This window comes from Branchiostoma floridae, chromosome 6 (genome assembly GCF_000003815.2).
Source record: "Branchiostoma floridae strain S238N-H82 chromosome 6, Bfl_VNyyK, whole genome shotgun sequence".
NCBI classification, from domain to species: Eukaryota; Metazoa; Chordata; class Leptocardii; order Amphioxiformes; family Branchiostomatidae; genus Branchiostoma; species Branchiostoma floridae.
The window spans coordinates 10,161,834-10,187,888 of record NC_049984.1 but is presented as its reverse complement, the minus strand read 5'-3'; the positions used below and the strand labels follow the sequence as shown (position 1 = coordinate 10,187,888).

General features: G+C 39.7%; 1 protein-coding gene and 1 long non-coding RNA gene across 3 annotated transcripts; one reads left to right on the top strand and one right to left on the bottom strand.

The window, feature by feature from the left end:
- Nucleotides 1–330: 330 nt before the first annotated feature.
- LOC118417662 (sushi, von Willebrand factor type A, EGF and pentraxin domain-containing protein 1-like) lies at nucleotides 331–23,425 on the bottom strand. 2 transcript variants are annotated; one of them, XM_035823301.1, is made up of 30 exons: nucleotides 22,503–23,425; nucleotides 21,835–21,981; nucleotides 21,510–21,623; nucleotides 18,685–18,900; nucleotides 17,964–18,152; nucleotides 16,612–16,806; nucleotides 15,320–15,571; nucleotides 14,723–14,965; nucleotides 14,360–14,548; nucleotides 13,367–13,996; nucleotides 13,003–13,158; nucleotides 12,456–12,617; nucleotides 11,569–11,736; nucleotides 11,305–11,378; nucleotides 10,917–10,996; nucleotides 10,396–10,550; nucleotides 9,528–9,728; nucleotides 9,198–9,271; nucleotides 8,821–8,971; nucleotides 8,236–8,349; nucleotides 7,669–7,800; nucleotides 7,067–7,278; nucleotides 6,483–6,669; nucleotides 6,054–6,275; nucleotides 4,476–5,585; nucleotides 3,916–4,025; nucleotides 3,718–3,785; nucleotides 3,213–3,397; nucleotides 2,670–2,735; nucleotides 331–1,891 (listed from the first exon to the last, which is right to left on the bottom strand). In XM_035823301.1, the coding sequence occupies exons 1-30, from the start codon at nucleotides 23,239–23,241 to the stop codon at nucleotides 1,458–1,460; spliced, it is 6,975 nt and encodes a 2,324-aa protein (XP_035679194.1). In that variant the 5' UTR covers nucleotides 23,242–23,425; the 3' UTR covers nucleotides 331–1,457. The 2 variants fall into 2 exon arrangements, with proteins under 2 accessions (XP_035679194.1, XP_035679195.1); XM_035823302.1 differs by having other exon boundaries at nucleotides 10,396–10,547.
- On the top strand, nucleotides 7,738–12,395 carry LOC118417672. The gene is made up of 4 exons (XR_004831378.1): nucleotides 7,738–7,831; nucleotides 10,405–10,559; nucleotides 11,577–11,759; nucleotides 12,014–12,395. It is a non-coding gene; the product is annotated as an uncharacterized LOC118417672 (long non-coding RNA).
- Nucleotides 23,426–26,055: the final 2,630 nt, after the last annotated feature.

Here is a 26,055-nt window from a genome sequence, read left to right as displayed (position 1 = left end):
TGTGTCACAGTTTACTTGGTAAAAGCAGTATTGTAATCACAGCAAATATTGCTTCAATATGTGACTTCATCCACATAACATTGCCTTTAACACAGCAAATGTTGTCAACAATTCAATGCTAGAATTAATGAATCATATTATTGATATGATTGTTAATTATATATTCATTAATTATAGAATTTATTCATTATAACATATTCAGCACAAATGACAGATTTTTATCAGAGTATCTTTATGCAATACAAAGTGTCATTGAAACCTTCTTGATGGGAACTCATGCTAAAACGTTAATACCTTATGATATCATATGATGTGAGTAAACCCATTCTGATCATAACCCATCATAATATAGAAATCAACATGGTCTCTGTAATATGTAAAGAAAAATTTATATCCGAGTTTTTCTTTACATATTACAGAGACCATGTTGATTTCTATATTATGATGGGTTATGATCAGAATATGCCACAATCCAAGCAATATTCCAGCACAAAATGACAAATACATGGTATGACTTCTTGTTTAAATGGCCATATGACTGACCATCATATAAACTAGATCTAGAAAGCAACACTGAACTCAGCTTTTTTAAACAACCAACAAAGTTATAAGTTTGACTACATCTCTGTGTGTGTGTTTTTTGTGTGTGTGCATTTGATGCCATGCATATGATTAACACAAACATCATCATATATACTCCTGGTATATCTATTAAGTAAGTACCATGTAATTAAAAAATTACACCAATTGGCAACACAAAAAGGTTCTTACAGATATGTTTTGTTCAAATCTTTGAACTCCAAAAATGTATAACAAGTATAACAGGTATCATGTCATTGGTAGAAAACACAATTTACAGTCATAAAAAGTCATGGCTTACTCTGGTAAATACAAATAATAGAATTAGTATTCCATTCAATTAATCATGATTTCAAAGCAAATTCTCAGTAGCAGCAAATATATCCTATACTTAGGTTTTAACACAAGCTATTTACAGCAGCAAAAATAGGTTATTAGATTGTGCTATGATTTGCCAGTCTAGACCCTTGTCAAATCTCAAACCTCAGCTGTAAGTATTTCTTCAGTTTGACTCAAAGGAACAAACCTGATAAAGACGATGAAAGAGGATATCAGAGTGACTTTTTTGGATCAGATGAACAGTCTTCATTTTTTTGTTACAGCTCATGTAGAATTTCTGTTTTTGTGTTTTATATTTCTGTATCAATGCCCCCCCCTCTTCTGTCACCTCCATATGTTGATTTGTTAGCTACGCAGTTTCTGTGAATCAGTTTCAATATTCACATTGATTCCTTATGACCAGTGGTAAGGGCAGCACCATCGATGTACAAATCCTGCATTTCCATCAAATAAGCAGTTCTTCCAAATTGTGCACAGCAATCCTTTTTGAAAGGTGACACTAACATAGGCATAGTATCAGTAGGATAGGCAGATCTATACTACCAGTACTGAGGGTCTAATCTCTTCATTTTAATATCACTTGGGGTCACAGAGTCACGCAAGTTGGGATACAGAGGACGAGTAGGGTCCATGGAACGACCTCCAGGTTGCACGACATCGCTCATGGGGGAAATGCCCCTCCTTAGGTCCACCGAGGAACCACCCTCACTTTCGTTTTCAAAGCGTGGTCTATCAGACATGCTAGTTGATGGCCTTTCAGATTGCTGGTCTTCGTTTTCGTATTGAGGTCGAGCATAAGGGTCCATCCTTGCCAACCAATCTACTGTTTTTTGCCTGTCAATGTATTTTTGGTTTTTGTAGGGAGCAATATCTTCATAGGTGTGTTCTGAAGGAGGAGGAGAAGGTCCTATCCTGCTAGAGGGTCTTGAGTAAAGGCCTGTCTTCTTCTTCTTCAGATACCATGCAAGTGCCGCTGGTAGAAAATAACAAAATGGGATGAATCAAGGCATAGAATGTAGGGCAGCACAATATTGATGCGAGATGGCTTAATTCCATCCTAGGACAATAAACAGCTTGTAGGAAAACTTAGCAGGAAGGTACCCTTAAAGTGTTTGTGACACCAAAATACCAACATTTTCTTATTATGTTTATTGATAATAGTATCATTCAATGAACATGAACATTTGTACCACACACCATTATGTAATTGAACAACAAAATAATTAGATCATACATACAGCTCTTGATTCCTGCCATCAGGGAATTGAATTGAATATAGATTATTACTTCGATGAAACGGCAGCTTTGTCACATTTAACATGGCAGCGGCAGCGAGAAGCAAGCAGTGCTACTTTATCACAATAACATACAATATTTTGCTCTGTTTGCTTCCCGAAAGTATTTTTCGCAACAGACATGTGCTCCAAATCGGCTGCTGTGGTCAATGTGACATCATCAAAGTAATAGACAACATTTAATTCAATTACCTGTTGGCAGGAATCAAGAGTTGGAAGTATGATCCTTGAGAGTTTGATGTTCAATAACATCAGAAGGGTTTATTTAAGTGCAAATGTCTACATCCAATGAATAAGTCTATCATAATGATATATAATCAGATTAACTATCAAATACAAAAACATTGTACTTTGGTGTCATTGGTTTCATAGACACTTAGACAGAATGAAGATGAAATTGTTTCCATGCTTTGGTGTAAGAACTTCAAACATTGAACAATGAAGAATTGAACATACCGACAATGGACAAGACAGCAAGTCCACCCAAACAGCCCACAGCAATGTAGACAATATGTAGTTTATCTGTAAAATAACAACAATACACATTTCTAATCTCATGGTAGCGAATAGTATAGGGGCAGCTATAGCAACTGTAAACATCTGTCATTAGCCTTAAAGGACACATCTAGTTTTCCATTTCAGCAAATGGCTTATTTTAGATGTTTAATTTTTCTGCAATTTCTAGTTCAAGTTATCTTTAAAAAGACTGATAGTTTAATGGATATGTAACATTTAAATTCTGACATTATAATGCAATGACATTTGACACTGCTTACTGAGTTTAAAGTCATGCATACATTGATTACCCTGATTGTAGTATAATATCAGAATAGTATAATGTTCATCATTAATGTAATAATAGTAACATTAACTACTGAAACAGCCATGATGAATAGATCATCCATCAGCTAAGATACATGCATATATAGCCATTTATTTGTGATTATTATTGTTAAGGAAAGTGGACAGGAAAGAGATTTTGAAAAATCAGCCCCAAACCTGTATGTGAATCTGGATCTGCACACTCATGGTCCATTTCTACAGACACAACATTAAAGCCACCAAGCTCCTCTCTGCTCGTGAGAACTCTTGTCAAATTTGGCACGTTGTATTCTCCTGTATGTTTCGGTGGAACCATGAAGGTCATTGCCAGCTCGACTACTGCTTTACCCTCTGCTCCCTCTCTGTATAAGATTCAAATTGGATTATCAGATTGCAGAAAAGTTTCCCTGATATACGTGAAATGGTTAATAAGTTTTGTTTTTGATGAAGGTTCAGAATATATAGATGTAACACTATGAGCTAAAATTTGCCGGATGTTGACATGATCTTTGGTGATTTCAAACAATGTTCTGTTAGGGCAAAGAAATCTTAAGAGCCTTTATAGCCACAAGTGAACATAACTGAACACAAAACAATAGCAGACTCTAAGATCTTTCTCATCATATCAATTAGCAAAGTCACAATTGTCTAGCTAGAGAAAAAACAAAAACAATCACTGTACCTAATTGTCTTGTAAGATGCGTTGATCCTCCAGGGCTCATAGTAATTGTATGTATATGTGTCCCGTGACTGTAATAAAGATTTGATATTTGTGACATGACTAGTGTATAGTAAACTTGGGCAATTCTATTCAGCAATGACTGAAGATGCATTGATTACAACTTTCACTTAAATTTTAGGGCAAGAACATGACTAATACCTTGTTTGCTAGAAATGAGCCCATGTTTTCCTTGGTTGCATCTGGTAGACTTTCCATGTCTCTGTAGCGCTCGTCAATTGTGATGGAAGTTATGCAGAATTCCACTTGATCTGGAAGGAGTTAATGATTAAAACAATTAACTGTTCTATCTTAGAAAAACCTTTACTAGGTTTGTTTACTCCGTATAATTTTCACCTTGACCTACTTTCTTGCAATCTTGTGGCCTACTTGATTGATAAACTATTTTCATCACAAAATTTCATTTCACATTTTGCATAACGTTAATAGAACAACAGAATCAGACATATCAAATATGGTTTCAAAAATGCTCAACTATATTCCCTTGTATATGTTCTACTAAGATTTCTTCCATCAGAATAGTACCCTGTTGCTCTGTAATTTGATCATAATCATCTGATAATTGTTACCCCAGTAGCACCATACATTCCTCTTCTGAGGGACAAAACGATAACTAATGCTATATGCTGTACTTTTTCATCTCCTGACACCCATGACACATAAGTCATATAAACATACATGTATAACACAGAACAACTTACCATCTTGTCTTAAACAGTGTTTTCCATTGTACCCACGGTCACACTGGCATTCTGATTGACCTTCTTCATTCACAACACAACGTCCTGAATCTGGGGAGCAGTACAAGTCTTCACCACCATCATCATCATCATCACCATCATCATAGCATTTGGAGCAGCCACAAGTTGCAGTGAACCCACCATACAGACCCATATCCTCGCACACAGAAGTATCCTCAGGACATTGACATACACATGTGGTGCCATTCTCCTCAGCAGTGCCTCCATTTTGACACAGGTTTTGTCTCTGGTTGTATGTACACACATCAATGCTGTTCTCGCAATATGGTCCTGTAAAGCCATCTCGGCAGGTACAGTCAGGTCCCTCAAAATCTCTGCTGACACATGTTGCATCGTTCTGGCAGGGGTTGGGTGCACAGTAATCAATTATCCTTTCACAGAGATTGCCTTCTGTTCCCTCCTTGCAGCCACAAATAAATGTTGTCCCATTTCTAGCACAAACGCCATCGTTTTGGCATGGATTATTTGAGCAGGCATCAGGCTCTTCACAGTACTTTTCATCACCACTGGCACAATGACATGTGTAGCCATCCTCGTTAACTTCACAGGTCCCATCGTTCAAGCATGGATTTTCCCGACATGGATCATAATTCGTCAATCCACAGTAAACTCCCTCAAACCCTGATGCACAGGTGCAGCTTCCATCTGAGCTGTTACATGTACCACCATTTTCACACTGGATGCTGGCACACAAGTCTTTGCTTTCACAGTGCCTGTCTGGATCAAACTGATTGCTAGCACACTCACAAATGTAGCCAGCTGCGGATGATACGCACTTCCCATCATTTTTACATGGGTTTAACTCGCAGAAGCTTGCCGGCTGTGAGCAGTCTTTTCCTCCCCAACCATCAGTGCAACTGCATCTGTAGTCATTGACCAATGGATGGCATTGTCCACCGTTTTGACAGGGTAAAGAGTCACAGAAGTTGATCAGGTGAGAACAGGTTTGCCCTGTATAACCAGGGGCACATGTGCAGTTGTAGGCACCGACAGTGTTCAGACAGAGCTCATAGCTGCTGCAGATGTCTTCTTCTTTACACTCATCAACATCTGTAGGAAACCATAACAGAATAGCATAAGGTCACTTTAAATGTTGATATGATGACTTAAGTCTTAAATAACATGCAGTAAAGAGTCAAGCAATTATGCACATAATTATATCAAGGTCTACTTGCCAGGTTATTTTAGGTTTTGTTGGCAAAGTTATTGTCAAGTAATTTTACTAATACCTAAAGTCAGTTAAGATGACAATTTTTAATAGCCTCCTTGAAAAGTCGTGACCTTTAATTTTTTTGCGAGCACTAATTTGTCATTTTTAGCATTGGTAGATTCTTTAATGATGGGATAGGGAATTTCTGGCCAATACTGCTAGAAGTATGCGAAGGATGCTAGATTTTTAATAACTTTTAAGCACTTAATATTATTGATATGCTTTATGTAAGAAGTGATTTGTGACAAAATCTAACATTGATGTTAGCCAAGGTCCTAGTTAGCCAACTGGTAGTAATTTTCTCTGACCTTGACAGTATGATGGGGAGTCCTGTACAGCAGTAGTGCCTACTTGGCCCAAGAAGTCCGTCCAGCCCCTCAGGGTGCCCAAGTCGTTGGAACATCCCTGTGCCTGCGCGTTGATGTCAGCTGCAGACAAGACTGTGCTGTACAGGTTCAGGCGACTTAGCTGACCGTCAAAAGCCTTCCGTGTATCTGGTGTAGTGTTTCCAGAAGGGTTGCTCTCCTGTCCTGAAAGTTTGGAGTAGAAGATAAGGAGTAATGTCACTTTCGATAAAAGTGATTAAAGGTATAGCTGAATAACTAACTTTTCATTAGAAAATTATGCTCAAAGTACACGCACACTAGCTAAATTGAAATTAATACAAAACATGACATTACACTTTTCAAACTTTTGTTATAAATGGTAAAATGATTCGATCAGTGACAGTTTCATACCAAGAACAAAAGTGCCTCCTCCTTGGATGACTTGACCTATTGCTAGACCTGTTCCAGAATTTGCCAGGTTGCCATTGAGAAACACCTGCCAGGAACCATCACTACTCTGCCAGGTCACACACACATGGGTCCACTCTCCATTATTTGCTGCCACTGTTGTGTACGCAACCTCTCCATTCACATACAACTGTGTAAAACAGAGAAAAATGGTTAGCTATAGTCCAGTGCTTTTAATAAGAGCTACATTTTAGGATTGGGAACAACATGAGTCAAAAAGTTGATCTGGCAAAAAAAAAAAAAAACTGTCATATCTATCTTTCTGTCTTTCTATTACATGTCGATATTATTGTTTTTGACCTCGTCAACTTCAAATGCATTGTTATTGTGGCTTTCTTGACAGTGTTCTCAGAACACTTGAGTCTCTCAAGTTTGCGATTCCTGATAATGCATTACTGATAGGGTATTACTGATGTTGGATTAGCATTCCCCCTCAATACCCAGTTTGAAAAGGAATGGATGTAACACAGCAAATAAAGGTGAACTAACGTTGTACTACAGTAACTGCACATTCAACATTTACTCACATCAAAACTGCCGTAGTCAGTTAGTGTAAGCAGATTGTCACTTGGATCCTCCCATGTATCCCTGACACATGAAACAGGAGTTCCAAACTTGATCTCGTCAGAAGTCTTCATCCAGAAAGACAGGGTGAATGCTGACAAGTCTGGAATATTCCCTGCTATGGCATAGCTTGTGCTGGATCCATCCATGTCAAAGTCATAGTCTGGAGATGGGTCTGCAAGTAAAGATGATGGACAGTTCATGCATATGTTCTTAATTCCCTTGCTTAGCTGTGAACTCTACCAAGGTTATACTGGTTCACCCTCTTCCATCCAACTACTGTAAATGCAGAAACTTTCGTGGTGGTTTAATGTTCGCGGTTTTCGCGACAGCCGCTTCACCGTGAATTTAAAACCGCCGCGAACAATTTTCCATAACAGTAAGAGGCTACAGTGCATGGTGCTACCGCGAAATTAAAACCACTGTGAAAAATCCATTTTCCCGTTATCGCAAAATTAAATCTCCGCAAACTTAAATGCATTTACAGTATTTAAATGCATTTACAGTATTTAATTTACAGTATTAATTAAAGTGCTCAACACATATGAGGGTTGGCAGTACTTACTTTGTTCACAGTTTGTTCCAATGAAGCCCACAGCACACAGACAACTGTATCCATTTTCTTCATCATCACAGGTGCCTCCATTGTCACATGGGTCACTCGCACACTCATCAATGTCCACTTCACAGTGGTCTCCTTTGGAAATTAACAGGTTTAGTCTTGGAAGGTGAGTGTATGTCTTTCTGAAGATTACAAAGCTAAAGAATCATGCATGTTGCAGCCTCACAGTTGAGCTCTTAGGTCTAATTGTAGTTGGTAACTGGGACTGTGAGACTCCAGTTCAATCCTAGATAGGGCAGCTCAGTTGCAACGTCCTTCAGAAGGGACTTTAAATGGGGTGGGGGCTGTAATCGAAGAGGTGCCTCGAGCATGTTTAAGTGGAAAGGCTAGCAACTCCTCCCTGTAGTCTACCCTTCTACCTTCTACTTCTACCTAATCAACAGTAAAGATGCTGCCCTATGTGCCACTAGGCTCTAAGAAAGTTTGAACAAACGTAAGGAAGAATCCTGCAAAAGTTTCCATGAGATAGTCCACTTTAAGTGTCAATTTCCTCCAATATTGTCACCTCACCTTCAAAGCCAGCAGCGCAGGAACAGCTGTAGGCATTGACCAGGTCTGTACAGTTCCCACCATTCTGGCATGGCTGGGACTGGCACTCATCTATATCAATCTCACAGTCCTTTCCTGAATGGTGGTAAGAACAATAAAAATATTACTTTAATAGTCAACAAAAGTGTGTTACAGCAAAGTCATGTCATATAGCTGTAGTTGCTTCATCTTGTCAGTTTGACTTTGTCATATAACGCTAGTTCTCCTTTATTCGCAGGGTAACCTTTATTATATTATATTTATATTAACCTTAATTTTTACACAAAGGGTATTTCGAGATATCAAGTTGACGGACGGAGGTCTCAAACTGCATTATAATGAAAAAAAATGCAATTTGAAACCACTGTCCATCAACGTGATATCCCTAAATATCCAGTTTTTAGGTACAACGGATATAGGTTACCCCGCAAATAAGGGTAAGCTAGCGTTAGATATAGTGATGGTTCCATGCAAAAAGAATTACAATGGGTAATCATTGCTGCATAACTATAATCATACAAAAGCATAGAATAAAATATGTAACAGTATATAGTTAATATTACACACCTGCATAGCCAGCTGAACAGGTGCAGCTGTAGTCAGCCACTAGGTCCTGACAGGTGCCATATTGACATGGAGAGCTGGCACAGTCGTCGATGTTCACAGAACAATTGGTGCCACTGTAACCAACCATGCAGTAGCAACTGTAGGCATTCACCTGTGCAACACAAGAAAATATGAAAATTGTACTCATTGAAATGGCTTTAATTCATTGAAGAAACCATCTGTGAATTTGATCAACCATTGATCTTACAAAGTTAACATATTGTAATTTTAATTTCTGATTTATTTGCTACACTTCACAACAAGTTTATAAGTTATAACAAGTACATGTTTCTTATTAATGTGATGTGTTATGTTGTGAAGGAGCATAGACTACTTACCGCATCTATACATGATGCTCCATTCTCACAAGGACTTGGAGAGCAGTCATTGATATCAGTTTCACAGTTTGTGCCTAGACGAGACAGAAAGACAAAGCTGTTGTAAAACAAAATAGACCGTTGTAAAAGTACTTAAACAGTATGCACATCAAAACCACCACAAATTACCCCTAACAAATTAAACATACATGTACTTATAATGATCAGCAACAGGTATTTTGTAATGGCAAGGGGTACATGATCTAATATCAGTGTTGATAAAAATCGTCAGTTTCTGCAAACTGATATTGCCTTAAGAATCCATTGAAGAGTTGCATTCCACTTGCTCACCTGTGTATCCAGGTGCACAGTGACAGGTGAACATGTCAATACCATCCTGGCAGGTGGAGCTGTGCTGACAGGGGTTCGAAGTGCACTCGTCAATGTCAGTCTCACAGTTTGTTCCCGTGAAACCAGGTGTACAGGTGCACTTATAGTCCCTTATTGAGGACAGGCAGGTACCGTTGTTGCAGGGGTCAGGGCTGCATGGGTCTATGGTAAAACATCATTAATATTTGACTTGACTTTGACTTTATTGACGATGAGACAAGTTATTACATGGGTCTGCCTAGGCAGCTTTGGGCTTGTGGCGGCAGAGCCTACAGAAATGCGGACGAACATACAAAGAATTTGTGACTGTGAAATAGCAATTTTGAAATCAATTCAGTGGAAACAAATACTGTCACAGATTTGTTTGTGAAGGTTAGACATCCAGGTGAACAATATCTAAAGGCAATTCAAACTACACAACTGGGTAAAAGAAATTTAATTACTTATGGCTGTTTTGAGTATCATCCATCACTCCTCTTCAGTATTACTCGAATAAACTGGTAGAACGATTCAATACGATAACATCTTAACGGAAAAGCCTTATCATAGGAACTATCTAAACATTTGCATGCGATCCTTACGGTTTAGTCACATTGACATGTTCACCTTTTTTTCCCAGTTAAATGTGCTCAAATTATTCTGCATCCAGAAGTAACGTTAAATGTCTGATCCAGTTGTGGAGTTTGAATTGCCTTATATTGCCACAGATTTTTTTTCCTTTTGATCCTCCATACAAATAATTAGACAGTTACATTTGTATTTGTCCCTATGATACAAGCTTTATTATCCCATATGTTTTAAAATGATTTACACTGCAACGCCATTTTACCTTTTACAGAACAACTGAAGCTGTCAAGAGAGGCAGGCTCATCTCCCATCCTGCCTGTTCCCAGTTGGGTACGAAATGCTTCCCGTATAGTGGCCTCACTTGGCCAAGCCTCACTGGGCGAGACAGCATAATCAGCAGTACATGTTGTCAACCTGCTGTAAAATGTAAATTTGAAGTGTTAAAACATTCTCTTCAGTCATACAAAATCATTCTGAATTAGCCTGTGACAAATATGCATCTTTTTGCAATAATAAGTTCAAAGTCAAAGCAGTCAAAACTTTTGAAATTGATACTGCTTCCATAGATTGTACGGCTTCAGGTTGGCCTTTCTTTGCATTTTTCTCTCCTTTCGCATAACATTACTGGACTGAGATCTGTCCTAACAGAATTGTGCCACAACGCGTAATCTCACTAACAGCCACATTACTTAACATTGTTGAAACTCTCTGTTCTAATCATAGACATAAGATTGGTATGTGCAAGATAGAAGATTTATATGCCATGAATGAAATGAGGCTTACCTGGCAGAAGTACTCTCTGTGCCAGTCTCAATGATAGTCATCTCTCCAGGAAGGCCAGTGGCCTCAAACATCTTTACAAACTGTAAAAAAAGATTTTGAAGGAGTGATTCCTAAAATGCATTGTTAAGAAATAGACTAATGTTGCCCTCAAAACATGAAAATGTTAAGATCTATTTTGTTGAAAAATATAGTGGGCCATTACTTTACAACATTACTAACAGCACTCTGCATCAGTCATTTTATCCTATGCCTCTAAACAGATAGTTGGATATGACTTAGCTATGCTTTTAGACTGAGTAATACCCACCCTAGGCTGACAAGACTGAGACATACCCATCCATACTATGTGTTTGAAGGAATACAAGAAATGTCTTCATCAACTACTTACATTCTCATTGTACCTTTCAAGGTCCAGGTTGTATGTTATGACCAGTGTGATAGTCAAAACATACAGTCGGTGGGCTGCAAACAAGGAAGAAACCTTGGGTTAGATGCTAAGACAAACACAAACATAATATGATTCCTAGAAACCATTTGGCAAGTCTAGAATAATAATCAACAATACATAGGAATTTACTGAAGTAAATTTAATCATGAAATTCAAGGGATGGTCACTGCATTGTAAGATTTCACTAACACCCCTATGTTGTACCTTTACAGGCAGACTCGCTGGTTGCTCCAGAAGCATCTGTTTCAAACCCAGCAGGACATGGCACACATTCTGTCTGTCCTGTCTCTGGCTGGTAGGTGTCTTCAGGACAGATGTTACAAGGTACCACACCAGTAGAAGAGTTACTTAAGCTTCCAGCAGGACACACAACTGTGAGACCAACCAAAATACAGGTTTAGTAGTTTATGCTTTTCTGACTGCTGTTATATGCTACATTTACTCAGTTTAATCAACGTTATGTCCTTTTACTATAGTTTACCTGTATGCCTCCTTACAAAATTTCCATCTAATGGCATTGTTTCTCTGTCCTTGGTGCTGAATTTGATTTTATCCTTGGTACGTACTTTTGCTTACTCATTGTCATCCTGAACATCATCTCCTGCTTATTATCTTAATTCTTAACTTTTGATGTTTGTGCCTTTAATAGATGGATTTCTCACAGTATCTGCTGCAGTGTACTGGGAACACAAATTGAGATCTCATCAACACAGACTACTACACAAAGCTTTCACCATCACTAAGTGTGGAGGACCATTCACATTGGTATCTGGTCATGAACAATCATTATGCTTTATCACCCTTCTAGATTTTTCACTAGTTTTGATTTTAAAAGTCTTGTTATCTAAATTCTTTTTCAAAGCATTTTATCTGTCCTTGGTGCTGAAAATGTGATTAGTGTGTTGGATTTCAACTTAGATATCTTAAATTACAAGCAATAGTTGGTGCCACTGTAATGCCTTAAAGTGATCACATAAATATAGCTAAACTGGGTCGCTTTAGCCATCTACCATAACACAAATATACAAGTGCTTGTAGGGGCTTAATGTCATAGACTGAAGTGAACAACTTAGGATTCATAGGATGTGTACCTTTGCAATCATCTTCACTGGTGGATCCCTCAGCTTCAGTGGACATCCCATTAGAACACTGCTCACATGAGGTGGATTTCTCATTAGGTTGGTATGAGCCAACTTCACACGGTGTGCAGTCCTCCAGTCCTGTGCTGGAGTAGTTTCCAGGAGAGCAAAACTCTGTTGACAAAGTTTGGAAAAATTCAACATTATCAACATTGCAAAACTTGGAATTCCTTACAACAACCCTCACAACTTAAATTTCCCCCAGTAATTTAAGTTTAAAGAACATGCAGCAAAGTATTAGTCTGAATCTAAGGTGGAAAACTTTTACATTAAAAGGTCATTTTATTTCTCCTTGAGGTCAACCCTTGCAGCATGTTGTATTTTGCGCAATTAAAAACAGTGATGTTACATTGTCACTGACAAAAAAAACTAGTGGATGCTAGTTGAAACGTCTGACCATTTTCAAATTCATATCCAGTTGCTTGAGTAACTGCTTTTTGGCAGATGTTACTTTTAACTTCTTGGGCTACACTACACAAGATATGGCAATAAGACCTACTTCTGCATTCAGTGATGTTCACAGCTCCCATTCTGATGGTGTCTGTGCCATCTGGACATGACAGACACTCCTGCTGTGCCTCCTGGTCCTGGTACTGTCCATGGGGGCACAGCACGCAGCTGTCTCCTGACTTGTAAGTTCCCACAGGACAGTTTACTACATGGAAATAGTGAAGAAGGAAGATATTTCATCAACTCAGCTCCATACCATTATCTAATATCCGCTTCCTCAGCACATCTATGTGTTCTGCTGTAGAATTTTCTAAGCTCTTAAAAAACTCTAATAGATGATAGTTATGTAGCTAGTAGATACTGGCAACAATGAAAAGTGGGCTGAAAAACTAAACAAAAATTCATGTACTTACCACAGTATGCTTCAAAATCGCTCGGCTGTCTGGAAATTTGACCGCTCCCACAAGTATTGTCCAGCACAGGGTCCCCTGCATCATAGGAGTCATCCTGGACTTCACAGATAAGGATCACTCCTGCTATACTGATGGTGATGTCAAAAGAGCCATCAGTCACAGCATCATCTATACCAAAGTAAAGTTCATCCTGGATGTCAATAAGGTTACTCTGGTCACTTGATGACACAGTTCCGCCTGCAGGCACCACCACCTCCACTCTTATGATAAACACAATGGTGACTACAAAGTTTGTTGCTCGTTTGTTTCGTCCAGATTCAACCTCATTCAGTCCTGCTTTATCTTGAAATTCTGACTTCCTGCTGTGTGTAGATTGTTTTAACTGACGCCGTGCACTCATTCTGCTCTTTTCTGCTATGTCACGCCTGCGCCGTGCTGTGTCACAGGTCACATTGATTTCAGGAAGGCTACATTCGTTGTTTGCGCACTCAGTTTGTACCACATCCATGGCAAAGAACGAACTGTTGAAGCTGCTTCTGATTGCTTCCAGAACTGTGTCATTGCAGTTGTCAGCTGCTAAGTCATACTGGACTGTGTTTGTTGAAGTTGCAAAGCCGGTATATGCTTGGGCTGCCGGGAAAAAGATAAGAAGGTTCAGTCAACTGAGCAAATGAGTAAGACCGCTTCTTACTGTTTTACATGTAAGAATGACTTAACATTTTATGTTGTATGGAAAATGTACATTCCAATCTAGGTTGGGCAGCAGGCCTAATAAGTAAGTAAGTAATCTATGTTGGCTCGTGCCATACAACAGTATCTTTTTCTAAAAAAAGATACATTGTATATGCCATAAAGTCTTCTAGATGGGCAGTGATGCACACACACACACACACACACACACACACACACACACACACACACACACAAATACACAAGCTAACATGCACACAAAGATATTGCTTTACATGTATTACATAAACACACAACACATACTTGCACAGTTTGGCCAGTTGGGTTCAGGTGTCCAGACACCCGAGTAGCTACAGAGATATTGTGATTCAGGTCTTTCTGCAAATTCATAGCCAGCATCACATGAGACAGTGCAGCGCTCCTGGTGGGTGGAAGTGGCAGTGCAGGAGGATGACCCATGCAGGGGATCAGCAGGGATGTTGCATTCTGGAGCTAAATGGAAAAAAAATCAAACCAATGTAGTAAGTCATGTTTCTTTGATTCATTTCAAAACTTAGACTGATAAATCTCTTGATGAAACCCATTTCTTTTCCTCTGAGAACTCACACTGACATCAGCCACTTGCATACTCTCTTAGTAGGTAATAGTCTTAATCTCATCTCATACCTTTGAGAACAACTTGAAAAGAGCACAGGTTGACTGCTGTGTAGCCCTGGGCATTACAGTGGATGTTGTGGGTGCCTAGCGAGGCAGACTCCCCCTTGGTTCGATCACACTCAATGCTGACACTGTTGTTATCAGCATCAAGATACACTGGGTCGGTCCAGTTCAAGGCACCCGTGGTGGCAGTGACTGTGATGGTTGTGGTAACGTTATCAGGGCAAAACTCCAGGGATGGTGGCTGGGATGCTGGTGGAGGAAGTTACAAAATGAAGTTCAGTCAACCAACAGTTGAAGTGCATTATACATGTAATATATATATGACGTAAAGATACATTGTTTGGGCATAGATAACTATACTTGAATTTTTCTAGTAAAAAACTCAGTCTAACTTCTTTATTGTCTAGGTAATCAAAAGAAATTTCTACTGTTCACTTATAGGGTACTTGAACAATTTCTAGATGCCTGTATCTAATGAATTAATATTTTTATAATGATAAAAGCACCACCCTGGTCTTACTAAGTATTACACTGTACAATTCACTGAGATTTACAAATGGTTTCTGTCATGTATCTTATCAAGGTGAGACATCAACAGTTTACCTTCTACTATGAGCCGTCTTTCACAGGAAGCCTCATTCCCAGCAGCATCTGTGACTCTGTAGGTGAGGGTGTGGATACCGACAAGGAAGTCGTTTGGGTTGCTGTATGCCGGCACCACAGTGTAACTGTTGTAGGAGCCAGAGTTGTCACTTATCCCGGGTTCCTCGTTATTCCAGTAGAAGGTCTTCTTGTTTCCATCATCTGAATAAAGGGTTCTTTCACTGGGGCAAACTATGGTTGGTGGCTCAACATCTGTAAATGAGGGAAAATCTAAGTTACATAAATTCTGACTGAAAACATCATATACCAGGGTAATGCTAGTTTATTCATTACAGGGTAATGCACCTTTATTTGCAGGGTAACCTTTTATCCATTGTATTTAACACCAGGGTATTTCGGGATATCAAGTCAGCAGACGGTGGTCTAAAACTGCATTATATTGAAAAAATGCCATTTGAAACCACCGTCCATCAACGTGATATCCCTAAATATCCTGTTTTTAGGTACAACGGATATAGGTTACACTGCGAATAAAGGTGAACTAGCGTTATAGTTACAGTAATGTTAATGTTATATATATAAGATGTTTTGCAATACTCAAGAGGATAATTTCCAGGTAGAATTGTGTTCTTTTAATTCATTAAGTACAATAATGATAACTGTCAAGACAATACAGGTTCATAACAAGTGACAGACGTTGTGCTTAACATTAAAGTAAACATACTTAACATCAGTTCTCATAAATCAAATACTGTAATTCCTGATATTTTCAATGTACTGTTATGTTCACGGTTTTCACGGTGAAGACTGTAACATGAACATATCATTATTGGTAACAAATAATTCACAGACTTTTTCTATGTGCACCTGCCATGACAGTGAACATTTAGTCCTGAGAGCAATTTAAATTTTCTCAGACCGTGAAAGTTTGGTACCGAGAAGACAAAGTGAGTTACAGTAATACCCCTGCATCAAAAAATGTTGAGATTATCTTGAGCACCTAAATATCTGAAGTGTGATATTCCTGAAGATTACTGATGCTGCATTGGTGACATCTCTTTAAATCACTTCAAATTCATGTGGTGGTACCATGGCACCTGGCGAAATTATGAGATCTGACGTTAATATTAGAGCAGAAATCTAAGAATATTCATAACATTCAAAACCTTCTGGAATGTTCTAGATGTTTGTAAACTTTTTATTTTTATTTATTGAGCTGCAACTATGTGTTAAGTTCAACCACATCTAAGCTCAAAACAAAAAGAAACAGTAACATGGTCTCGATGACTGACCGTTGCAGGTGCTGGTCACATCAGAATCGGTCCACTGGTCATTACTCTGGCATGTCCTGTTTGCTGGACCCACGAGCTGGAAACCGTCATTACAGCCGTAGGTACAGACTGTCCGATAGTCTGACTTCTCACTGGAGCAGGTGGATGGGGAGATCTGACCGTAAGCTGGGGGGACCAGGGACGGGCACTGGGTCGCTGTGTAGGAAGGTTCAGTTCAGTTCAGTTCACCTTTATTTATACTGATAAGCCCTATCGGCCAACATGTAGGCCGTTCTTCCTAGGGGACCAGTTAAGGACCAGTTGAGGGGAGGTGTCACGGGAGAAAATAAATAGATAAACAAAATAGACATTAATACAGTTATTTACACTAGATACAATCATAATATCAAATTCAAACTCATAATATCGATATCAGCTAGCAGTTCGAAATTAATCCATGTCGGAAGGCTCGCAAAGAGGGAGAATTCCGTACATCTTCTGGGATGACGTTCCAGACTGCCGGACCCGCCACCGCTAACGACCTCCTCACACACTCCCTGCTCACACGGGGCGCAATCAACTTCAGGGTTGAAGATGTCAAGGATGTCAAGTTTAGATACTTAGTAGTCTGCATTGAATGTAGACCACTTAGGCAGCTTTTAAAATTTAAGATAAGATCCCAACTTTTTTTTTGAATGGGGCAAAATCAATCAACTTAATGTAAAATCTTCATTTTCCTACCTCTGACTTACATGTAAAACTTTGCATTCTTTTGTTGCTAAATGTTATGTAATTTCACTTGTTTGCTTGTTTGTTTTCTTTAGATCTCCATTAGTGTTACAGCATTACACTTACTCTCTATTCTTCCTGGAGTTGACATGAATTGACTACAAATAAATGAAATTTTGAAATTATAACAATACAGAAAATTGAACATAATCATATGTAATGAACATTTGAGAAAAAAATGCAGAAACTTAAACGTAATCAGATATGTTGAACATAAAAGTGGGTGGTTGTCAGAGGTAAAAATAACGGAAACATGATCAGGGTATTATATGCAAGAAATCCCCAAGTAATCATAGAAGAATATAGAAGAAAAACTGTGCATGATTGCATCTCCAAAAGTCCAATCAAAAATACCTATTGTAAAAACAAATTATACATGTAATTACTTAGATATACTGAAAATATCCATAACTGAACTGGATTGGAACAACAAAAATGATGAATCTTAAACAAAAGACTGAAACTTAGATGCTATACCTCATACTAGTATATACTAATTGACACCTATTCCAGGTTAATCATAACTTCACCATAAGTTCAGCACCAAGGATAGTGTATGGTTTCTAGCAAGAAGAATTGCTTACGTTGACATTGAGTTGTGGTGCCATTCCAGTCGCCATCTTCTGCACATGTCCGTTCTGTAGAACCATAGGTCCTGTAGCCGTCTGCACAGGTGATATTGGCCACTGTGCCATACGTGTAATCTCCGTATGTGGAATGATCGTATGTAACAGTCATTCCTTCTGTTGCATTGATCCTCGGACAATCCACCACTGTTGCAAAAGAACAAAGATGAGTTTCCTAGCACTGGGACTATTTTCTATTCAATTGTCACAGACTATTTAACATTAATGAAACAATTGAAATCTATTTGCCACTTATCCCATAACCCCTTTGGCTCCAAAGTTCTAAAGATCACAAATTTTAAATTAAAAAAAAAGGTAGGTAGTATGTCTGAGACTTATTACATGTATAATGTTATTTGCCTTTTATCACTACATATTCCCCATCTCATTTTCAATACACATGTAAATTTACTTGACACCTCACGTTTAAAAGAACATTCTGTCTTCCTATTGCAATACTAGTAAAACCTGGATTTTTAAAGTACTGTAATTTCCGCAGTTTTTTTACATTTGCAGCTTTTGCACGACAGCCTCACTGCAATCTTAGAACTGGTGCTTCTATTGCTTTACAGCAGGTGACTGTAGCTCTATTCCAGACTTAAAACAACTAAATATTCCATTTCCTCCCTACTGCAAACTTAAAAATCATTGCAAACCTAAAGGCGTGGTTCTTTCTTACCTTCACAGGTGGGTGGACCATGATTCCATCTGGTCCCTTCACAGTACAACCTGGTATCATCTGAGGTGGAGAAGCCCACATCACACTGGAAGTAGCAGAAGTCCCCAGGTGTGTTCTTACAGGTGGTGAAGGTGTTTACCTGGGCCTCGTTAGCCGGGCTGTAGATGTGGAAGCTGGTGGCATGGTCCACCGGTGGCAGGACTGGACACAAGAGCTCTGTAAAAATCAAAGAGAATCATTACTGTATTAGTCTGCTCTGTGTGTGTGTGTGTGTGTGTGTGTGTGTGTGTCTGTGTGTGTGTGTGTGTGTATGTATGTGTGTATGTGTGCATCTGTGTGTGTGTGTGTGGCACATACATTATGTAGTTCTCTATGTTTTGTTATATCTACTTATTTAACGTTACCTAAAAAGATGAAAAACAGTCATTTTCAACTGGGTGAAGCATGAAGCAAGTTAGTGGTTGTGCAATGCAGCTTTGCTACAATTCATGTTTTGGGCCAAACACACTGTGTCACCCTAATCTTCTGAATAAGTGTGTTCTTTTACTTTCAGAGGTTTGACGATTAATTTAAACACCTTCAGCTCTTCATTCATACACAGGGCTTACGACTTGACTTCCCACTCTTAAAAGAAATTGCCAGCCATGTCCAAACCTTGGCACAAACCCTGGCTGCTGGATATACAGAATGTATACAAAAAGGGGCAGAGTGCGCAAACCCCTACACCTTGTGGGTACAACATCTGTTGGCTGGTATATCTCTATATATATCTATGTATCAATCAATAGACAAACAGATAGATGGGAGATGGGGAGAAATAGGTAACATTAAACTGTTGACTCATAATGACATGTAAATGTGTTAGGTATTTACTCTTTGGACATACCAAGTCTAATGGACAGAAGACATTTTTGTATAGTCTGGTGTGACTGGCACCAAGTCAGACAAGTTCCTGTCTCTTGGTCACATATCTGTCTCCAGTCAACCTGGTCGTGACTGACTTTATTGCCATGACAACACATACAACAAATAAATGGCTTAGTGAACTTGAACAGGGGCCAAGAACTTTTAAATTAGCCTGGGTTCTACCCTCCATAGTAACCACTGGCTCAATCTTTTCTCTGCTAAGTCGTGGTTTGAAAGCAAAAGATTGAGCAAGTGGTTGCTACAGAGGATGGTACCCAAGCTGCCAGGAACTTTGACACATAATAGGATCTATACTAAATCACAGTCGAGTGCACAGTCCCATATATAATGTTAAGTTCAAGCTGAGGTAGAATGGAGCACTTTAGCCAGGGAACCTTCTGTTGAAAATGTTAATCAAAGACCCTAACCATCACAATATCTTACTGTACATGCAAGCAGAATAAAATCAAAGTTTAAATTGATTAAGGTAAACTGTAAATTAGATTATATCAGTGGAAAAAATTACATCAAAGGTGCCCCCATTTCAGCTGTTATTTACTTTATAAAAGCTTTTAATAATCAATCGCTTTAAAATCCTGATGTTGGAAATGCTAAATTTATGTGAGCTTCCATGCACCAAATTTCTAAAGCAACAGATAGGAAAAAATATTTCTTCGCTTTTGGCCCTTGTATTCACCAAGGACGCCTTAGTTTTACACTTGCTTTTAAGTGTAAGCAAGAGTTAAAAAAAACTTATTTCTCCTTTTCTACTCTGGGGTATGATGTTTACTGAGAAAAAGAGGAACTTAGTCTGGTTTCCAATATCTAAAAGATATGACCTTCCTCCTACCAGACACAAATGTTTTCAAGGGATTCATGCTATCTACCAGGAAGAGTGACACGCTCCACTGCAAAATGATGAAAGGACCATTGAAACTTAGGAGGAGGAACTAGTGGCTGTTCCTGGTAATTCGTATCACAGTCAATATAATACAAGAAAGGAGAGACAAGATTCTCCCTCTATGTACAATCCTGTGTGTGCATAAACAAATACAGGCACAGTTTGGCAGTGGCAAAGCTAATACTGGTAGGTAAAAAAACATTGACATGGATATGGCCAACTGGTAATGTCAACTTGGTTTTGTCAACAGTTACGTCAATGACATGGTGTAACCTTACATTCATGGCTTCAACAACAAGTGAAACTGTACCTGATCATGAATGGTACATTGTCACAACAAGGCTCAAAATAGTGTGTGACAACAAGGAAGGGATTGGAAGGGGATTTTTTTATAACCCTGATAGTCATTTCCTTGTGTTGTGCAACATCTTATCAACTAATGATTAGACGATTACACAATGTATACCAAATTTTTGCTTAACGTTATTAGCTTTCTCATACTTTTATTACTCACAAAATTAGACTAAAATTCGAATAACAGACAGACTTTCCTTGTGAATACTTACATTCAACCATTTTGTATTTATAGTTGATACATGTAGCTAACAGTAACTAACTTAAAGGACAGTGGTGCATGGTAAGGAATGATGACAGTAACATTATCTTAAGGGGGAAACTTGGCCTGAATACTAAGTACTTGCCAGGCTCTTAAGTACACCAATAGCAAACAAACATGCACCCTCCATGAAAAATTATGAGGCTGTTCAACTTGACAGCAAGTCCCATTATTACACGTACAGTACAGTAGCATAATTTCTAGCCACTATGATACAATTTTCAACAATCTTGAATGAACAATGAAGTTAGTCACACTGTGAAAGGCATTCACGAAATAAACAAACATTAAGTAGATGACAGCTACTTAACCTGATGTGATGGTTGGGATTTTTAAGAGTGCTTTAGGTGACAGGTGAGGGTGCACATTTACGTCATTTCAAGTATTCTGAAAGGAACTCACCTGCACAATCCTCTGCAGAAGTGGCTCCATTTGCCAAAGCAGTACTGGTGTTCCCTGGACAAGCTGTGCAGGTGCCTGGACCCATACTGTCCTTGTATGTGTCCACTGGGCAGGCTGGGAAAGACATGAAATGTTATTTTACTTAGATTTTCAAAGTTGAAATGCAACATTGGATTTTTAAAAATTCAGATTATAAGATATTCTGTAATGAAATACAAACAGTTCATTTTTGTACCTGTGAATTACTGTATACCTGTGAGGTATAATGTTACCTGTAACTCTAACATTTTTTTTTTTTTTTTGCTTTATGACTCATGAGTTGTACCTTGGCAAGTTGTTCCATCGCCATGGTAACCAGGGTTACAGACACAGTGGTACTGTCCCAGGCCGGTGTCGCAGGCACATGATGCTGAGATGTCACACCGTCCACAGTGCCTCCTGCTTGTCACCTCCCAGGTCGAGTTCTCTGGAACTAACCAATACAGCAGTTTCTTAAGTATTAGTTTTTACAGCGTTACTGTGACACAGAATATCTATTTCCAGTAATATGCAGAAAAATTTTTTGCAGTGATGGAGACAGCAATAATCAAAAATATCCATTGCCAAGTACATGACAGAAATACAGAGGCTTTATTTGCTGTGATATTTGCTCACCCACATGAAATATTCAGTGCCATTGTCTATCACCAATATGATCATATTGGAAAATAAATATTTTTTACAGAAGCATACTACATGATGTAACTATAAGTTAAATGTCTTAACAGATCTTTACCCAGCTTCTATTATGTCAAATAGTACATTACCTGGTGAAATTTAGACTGGGTATTGTAATATGGGTAGCTTTATCTATAACTACCTTTTAAAATGGAACACCTTGATATCTGAAGTGGTCATACCTCTTTAAATTTGCTGTTTTCTAAATGTGGCAAGGCACAAGGCTTCTGAACTGTTTCCTGAATGAATTTTCCATCATGTGGAGAGAAAACGTACCTTTGTGAATAAATTTTGACACTTGTCGAAGGGTTGAGAAGCTGTCAATGCTGAACACGTTGGTGGGGCTGGAGCTAGCCACTGACTCCAGTTCAGCCTCATCCGCACCGTTCACGCCCACTGCGAACACCTGCAGCTGCGGGCCCAGGCTGGAGTCCCACCCTGCCCACCGCAGCGACCTGATCTCCGCGGAGGCCACCGCCGGAGGAACCCCAATGGTGGAGTAGGAGTCAGTGATGAGGATGACAGCCTTCTTGGCATCTGAGCGGGACTCCAACAGAACTTGTTTGGCTTGTCTGAGAGCATCTGTTGTAGCCGTCAGACCTCGGTGTTGAGGAACCTCAACCCTCACCTCATCCAGCCTACCGAACACAGCACATTTGGTCTCGTACCTGCTGTCTAAATCGTTGATTCTTACGGAAGCTTCCGCGCTGTAGGTGATGAGAGAAACTCTGGCGTGGTCGGAGTCCACTGTAAAACCTGACAGGATTTCCTTGACGAAGTTGATCATGAACAGGAAACCTGTGCTGACCTTGTCTTCAGAGAACGCCGACTGGTCCGCCACGAACACCAAGTCCACCTTCTGTCCAGGTGTGGACAGGTAAGGTGTTAGGAGGTTGGTGTTAAGGTCGTCGGCGATATCGGTGGCCGTCTGGGCGACTACTGGGGTACGATGGAAAACGTGTAGAAGAAAAACGCATGTCACAAGCACGCTTTGTCGAGCTAAGTAGGTAGCCATTACCTTGTGTTAAGCTCTAAAGATGTGACAAAACCACGACCTGCAGACGACGTTGAACTTTATGTATGTGTAGCTTCGATCAGAAGGGACGAAAGCGACGTATGACACCTGCTACGTACATCTTCCAAGTGCGCAGAAACAACAAACCCACAGAGGCTGCAACATTTACTTCCTCGAAAGTATCGGGTTTCGGTCTTTTGTCCTTGCTTTCATGCTTTCACCTGGCAGGTACAATGTTTACCTACAGAATGTGAGCGCTCATCGCAACAATGTAGTCCGCCGCAATTGGCTTTGAAGAAATCACGTGATGTTTTCTCTACTTGTCAATCAGGCTATTTCAGAGACCTGACGTCCTTTTTTCGGGGAAGCGTCAATTGAAACCACCTTGTTTGGCATGCAAACATCTGATTACCAGCACAGTCTGATGGCAGCTTTCAAAAGTTTGCACAAAAGTTTTATTCGGTTCATTACGGTGTGATGTTAGAAGAAAGCATATTTGCTGTGTGAATAGCCCAATGTTATCCCAATTGAAACCACCTTAGCTTGTTTGGCATTCAAACATCATTAAGCATTATAACATCAATCTTACCTACTTCAAAATAGTTTTTATTACCAGTACAGTCTAGTGACAGCTTCCAAAAGTTTACTTCATTACGGTGTGCATCTTTGCTGTGTGAGTAGCCCAATGTTCGAAAAATATTTTTGGGCTCAAAAGAACGTGTACTGTATCGGGAAGCTGCCCAAGAAATACAAGCAGAGTGTGTTAAACGTGCTTATCTAGAAATGTTCACGTATTTACCTTTTAGAAACAATAGTAGCAGATGGCACTAAGGTTGTCGAGCCAGATGGGTGATCATACGAAAACAGCAGAATGTCTTGCGGCAAGTTGTAAGCCTTGTAGGACTACAGGTTTACCGGCATTTCCCATAACAAGTGACCGGTCTAACGAATCAACGTTAGCTGTTTCAAACGCATGATACATTTCGAATGTGAGCGCCGCTGGCGGCTTAACTGGCGACATAATACTGTACGTACGTGAAAGCGCACAACTAGTCGTCGCCATTCTAACTGTAACAGTGGGGGTTCAAGTAGCGCTAACTGACCATGCCAAACGCCTGTCAGGCTTTTGGCTCGATCAGTTAGGCTGCTAGTGTTTTAATCTGACGGCCCGGGTTCGGATATTTGTATACATTGTTTTTTTCTGTTCTACCCGCCCCTCTTGCGTTTTCACTAACCCTTTACGTTAAGTTCAGCACTATCTATACTTCAGTCGCGAGTTCCGCGGGACATTCAGTGCATTCTGAAGCGACTTCTAGCGACCATAGTCTACTTAACAGGCGACCGAATTCGAACCTCTCGCCCTTACTGTCACGTCATACGTCGGGACGTTGATTTAAAACCTGAACTTGAACTGTCAAATTGCTGACCACCACCTTTGCACTCTTTTAACATTGCAATGTCGGTCGGTGTTTTAGATCTAAACAAGAAACACAATGACTGCAGAAATAGATGGCGCAATAGATATTTAAAAAGAAGTTTACGATGTTGTGCTTTCAGATAACAAGACAAACTGGAAAGTCTTACATGCATGCTATACCAACGTCTGATTAGGATAGTAAGAATAAGAGGTCCCTTGATTTAATGTCTATAAACACATCTACTGACATGCACGAGTACACACTTCCGGATAACTCCCCACTCAGGCTGTCCGATCAATTCGTAAACATTCAGAACAACTATTGAATGATAGTGGGATGAAAGTACATTTCTATCACTTATCCAATGCCCTTGCATTGGTTACATGTTTACGATTCTCCATCAACAATTTTAGTCCAGATCCTGTTCACTTGATCGTGTAGCGAATCATGAATCTGTGGAGAAAATCTCTCCCACCCCGAGGGAGCCGTATGCATGGCCATGCTTCTCCTGTTATGGTCTAGTCCACTGCGGAGGCGTACTTTACATTCCTGCCGGATTGCACGGCCATGTAAAGTATCCCACCTTCCCCTGGATGTGAAGTCACGTCGATATCCTGCTTTTCGCTAGTCTCTAGACTACCAGACTGACTACGCTGGCTATTCCTAGCAGGGGGAATAATTTGCCAGGGGATTTTTGCTTGCAGGGGAGTTGGCCGGTCGCGCAGGGGAAACGTGGACCTATTAAAGCGTGGACTGACTCTGGCCACAACTTCCCGATTTTTCCTACGATCCTCGCAACCCCGTAGCGTAGGTAGGCCTGGTAGATCCTGGTAGAGGCTTGCTTTTCGCCACCCTACCAGGACATTCCACCTGTCAGGACAGTGGTACTTCCGCGCGTGCCTGTGAGGCGTGCCCGTCACACAAGTTCTTCTGAGCGCCCGTAAAAAAGATAACCTTTAAACCCAGAGACAAGAGTTTTGCTGAGTGATCGTCCCTAGACTAGACTTTTTTGTCAGTAGTTTTTTCTCCAGAACGAGTAGGCCCGAAAGACAGCATAAAGTGTTTCCGTCCTAGCAGCCCTGTAGTGGGCACGCGCGTCTTGATGTTCCTCCTCTGATGTCTCTGCAAGTTACACGCGCCAAATATAAGTATGTGACTATCCTGTTCCCAGGGAAAGGCTTCTGTTTCTAGCATACACCCGTAGAAATCTCTACATCTCAATAACCTAGATGAAAGTACATGTAACAGGCCGACCGGAAGCATTAGGCCAGGAGTTGATTGTAACTCAATACAATGTCAACTTACGGACTTAGTGTGGTCAGATAGATTAGCTGTAGATTTCTACCAAAGATATTACCGCAGTTTTGATCACAAAAGTTCGTACTGAAGACTTTTT

Excerpts from the sequence above, each read along its gene's own strand:
- LOC118417662 (XM_035823301.1), bottom strand. The coding sequence starts at position 23,241 with ATGGCTACCTACTTAGCTCGACAAAGCGTGCTTGTGACATGCGTTTTT. Across the intron at positions 7,279-7,668 it reads TGGAACAAACTGTGAACAAA|ACCCATCTCCAGACTATGAC; the intron begins GTAAGTACTGCC and ends CTTTACTTGCAG. Across the intron at positions 6,670-7,066 it reads CTGACTACGGCAGTTTTGAT|TTGTATGTGAATGGAGAGGT; the intron begins GTGAGTAAATGT and ends TGTTTTACACAG.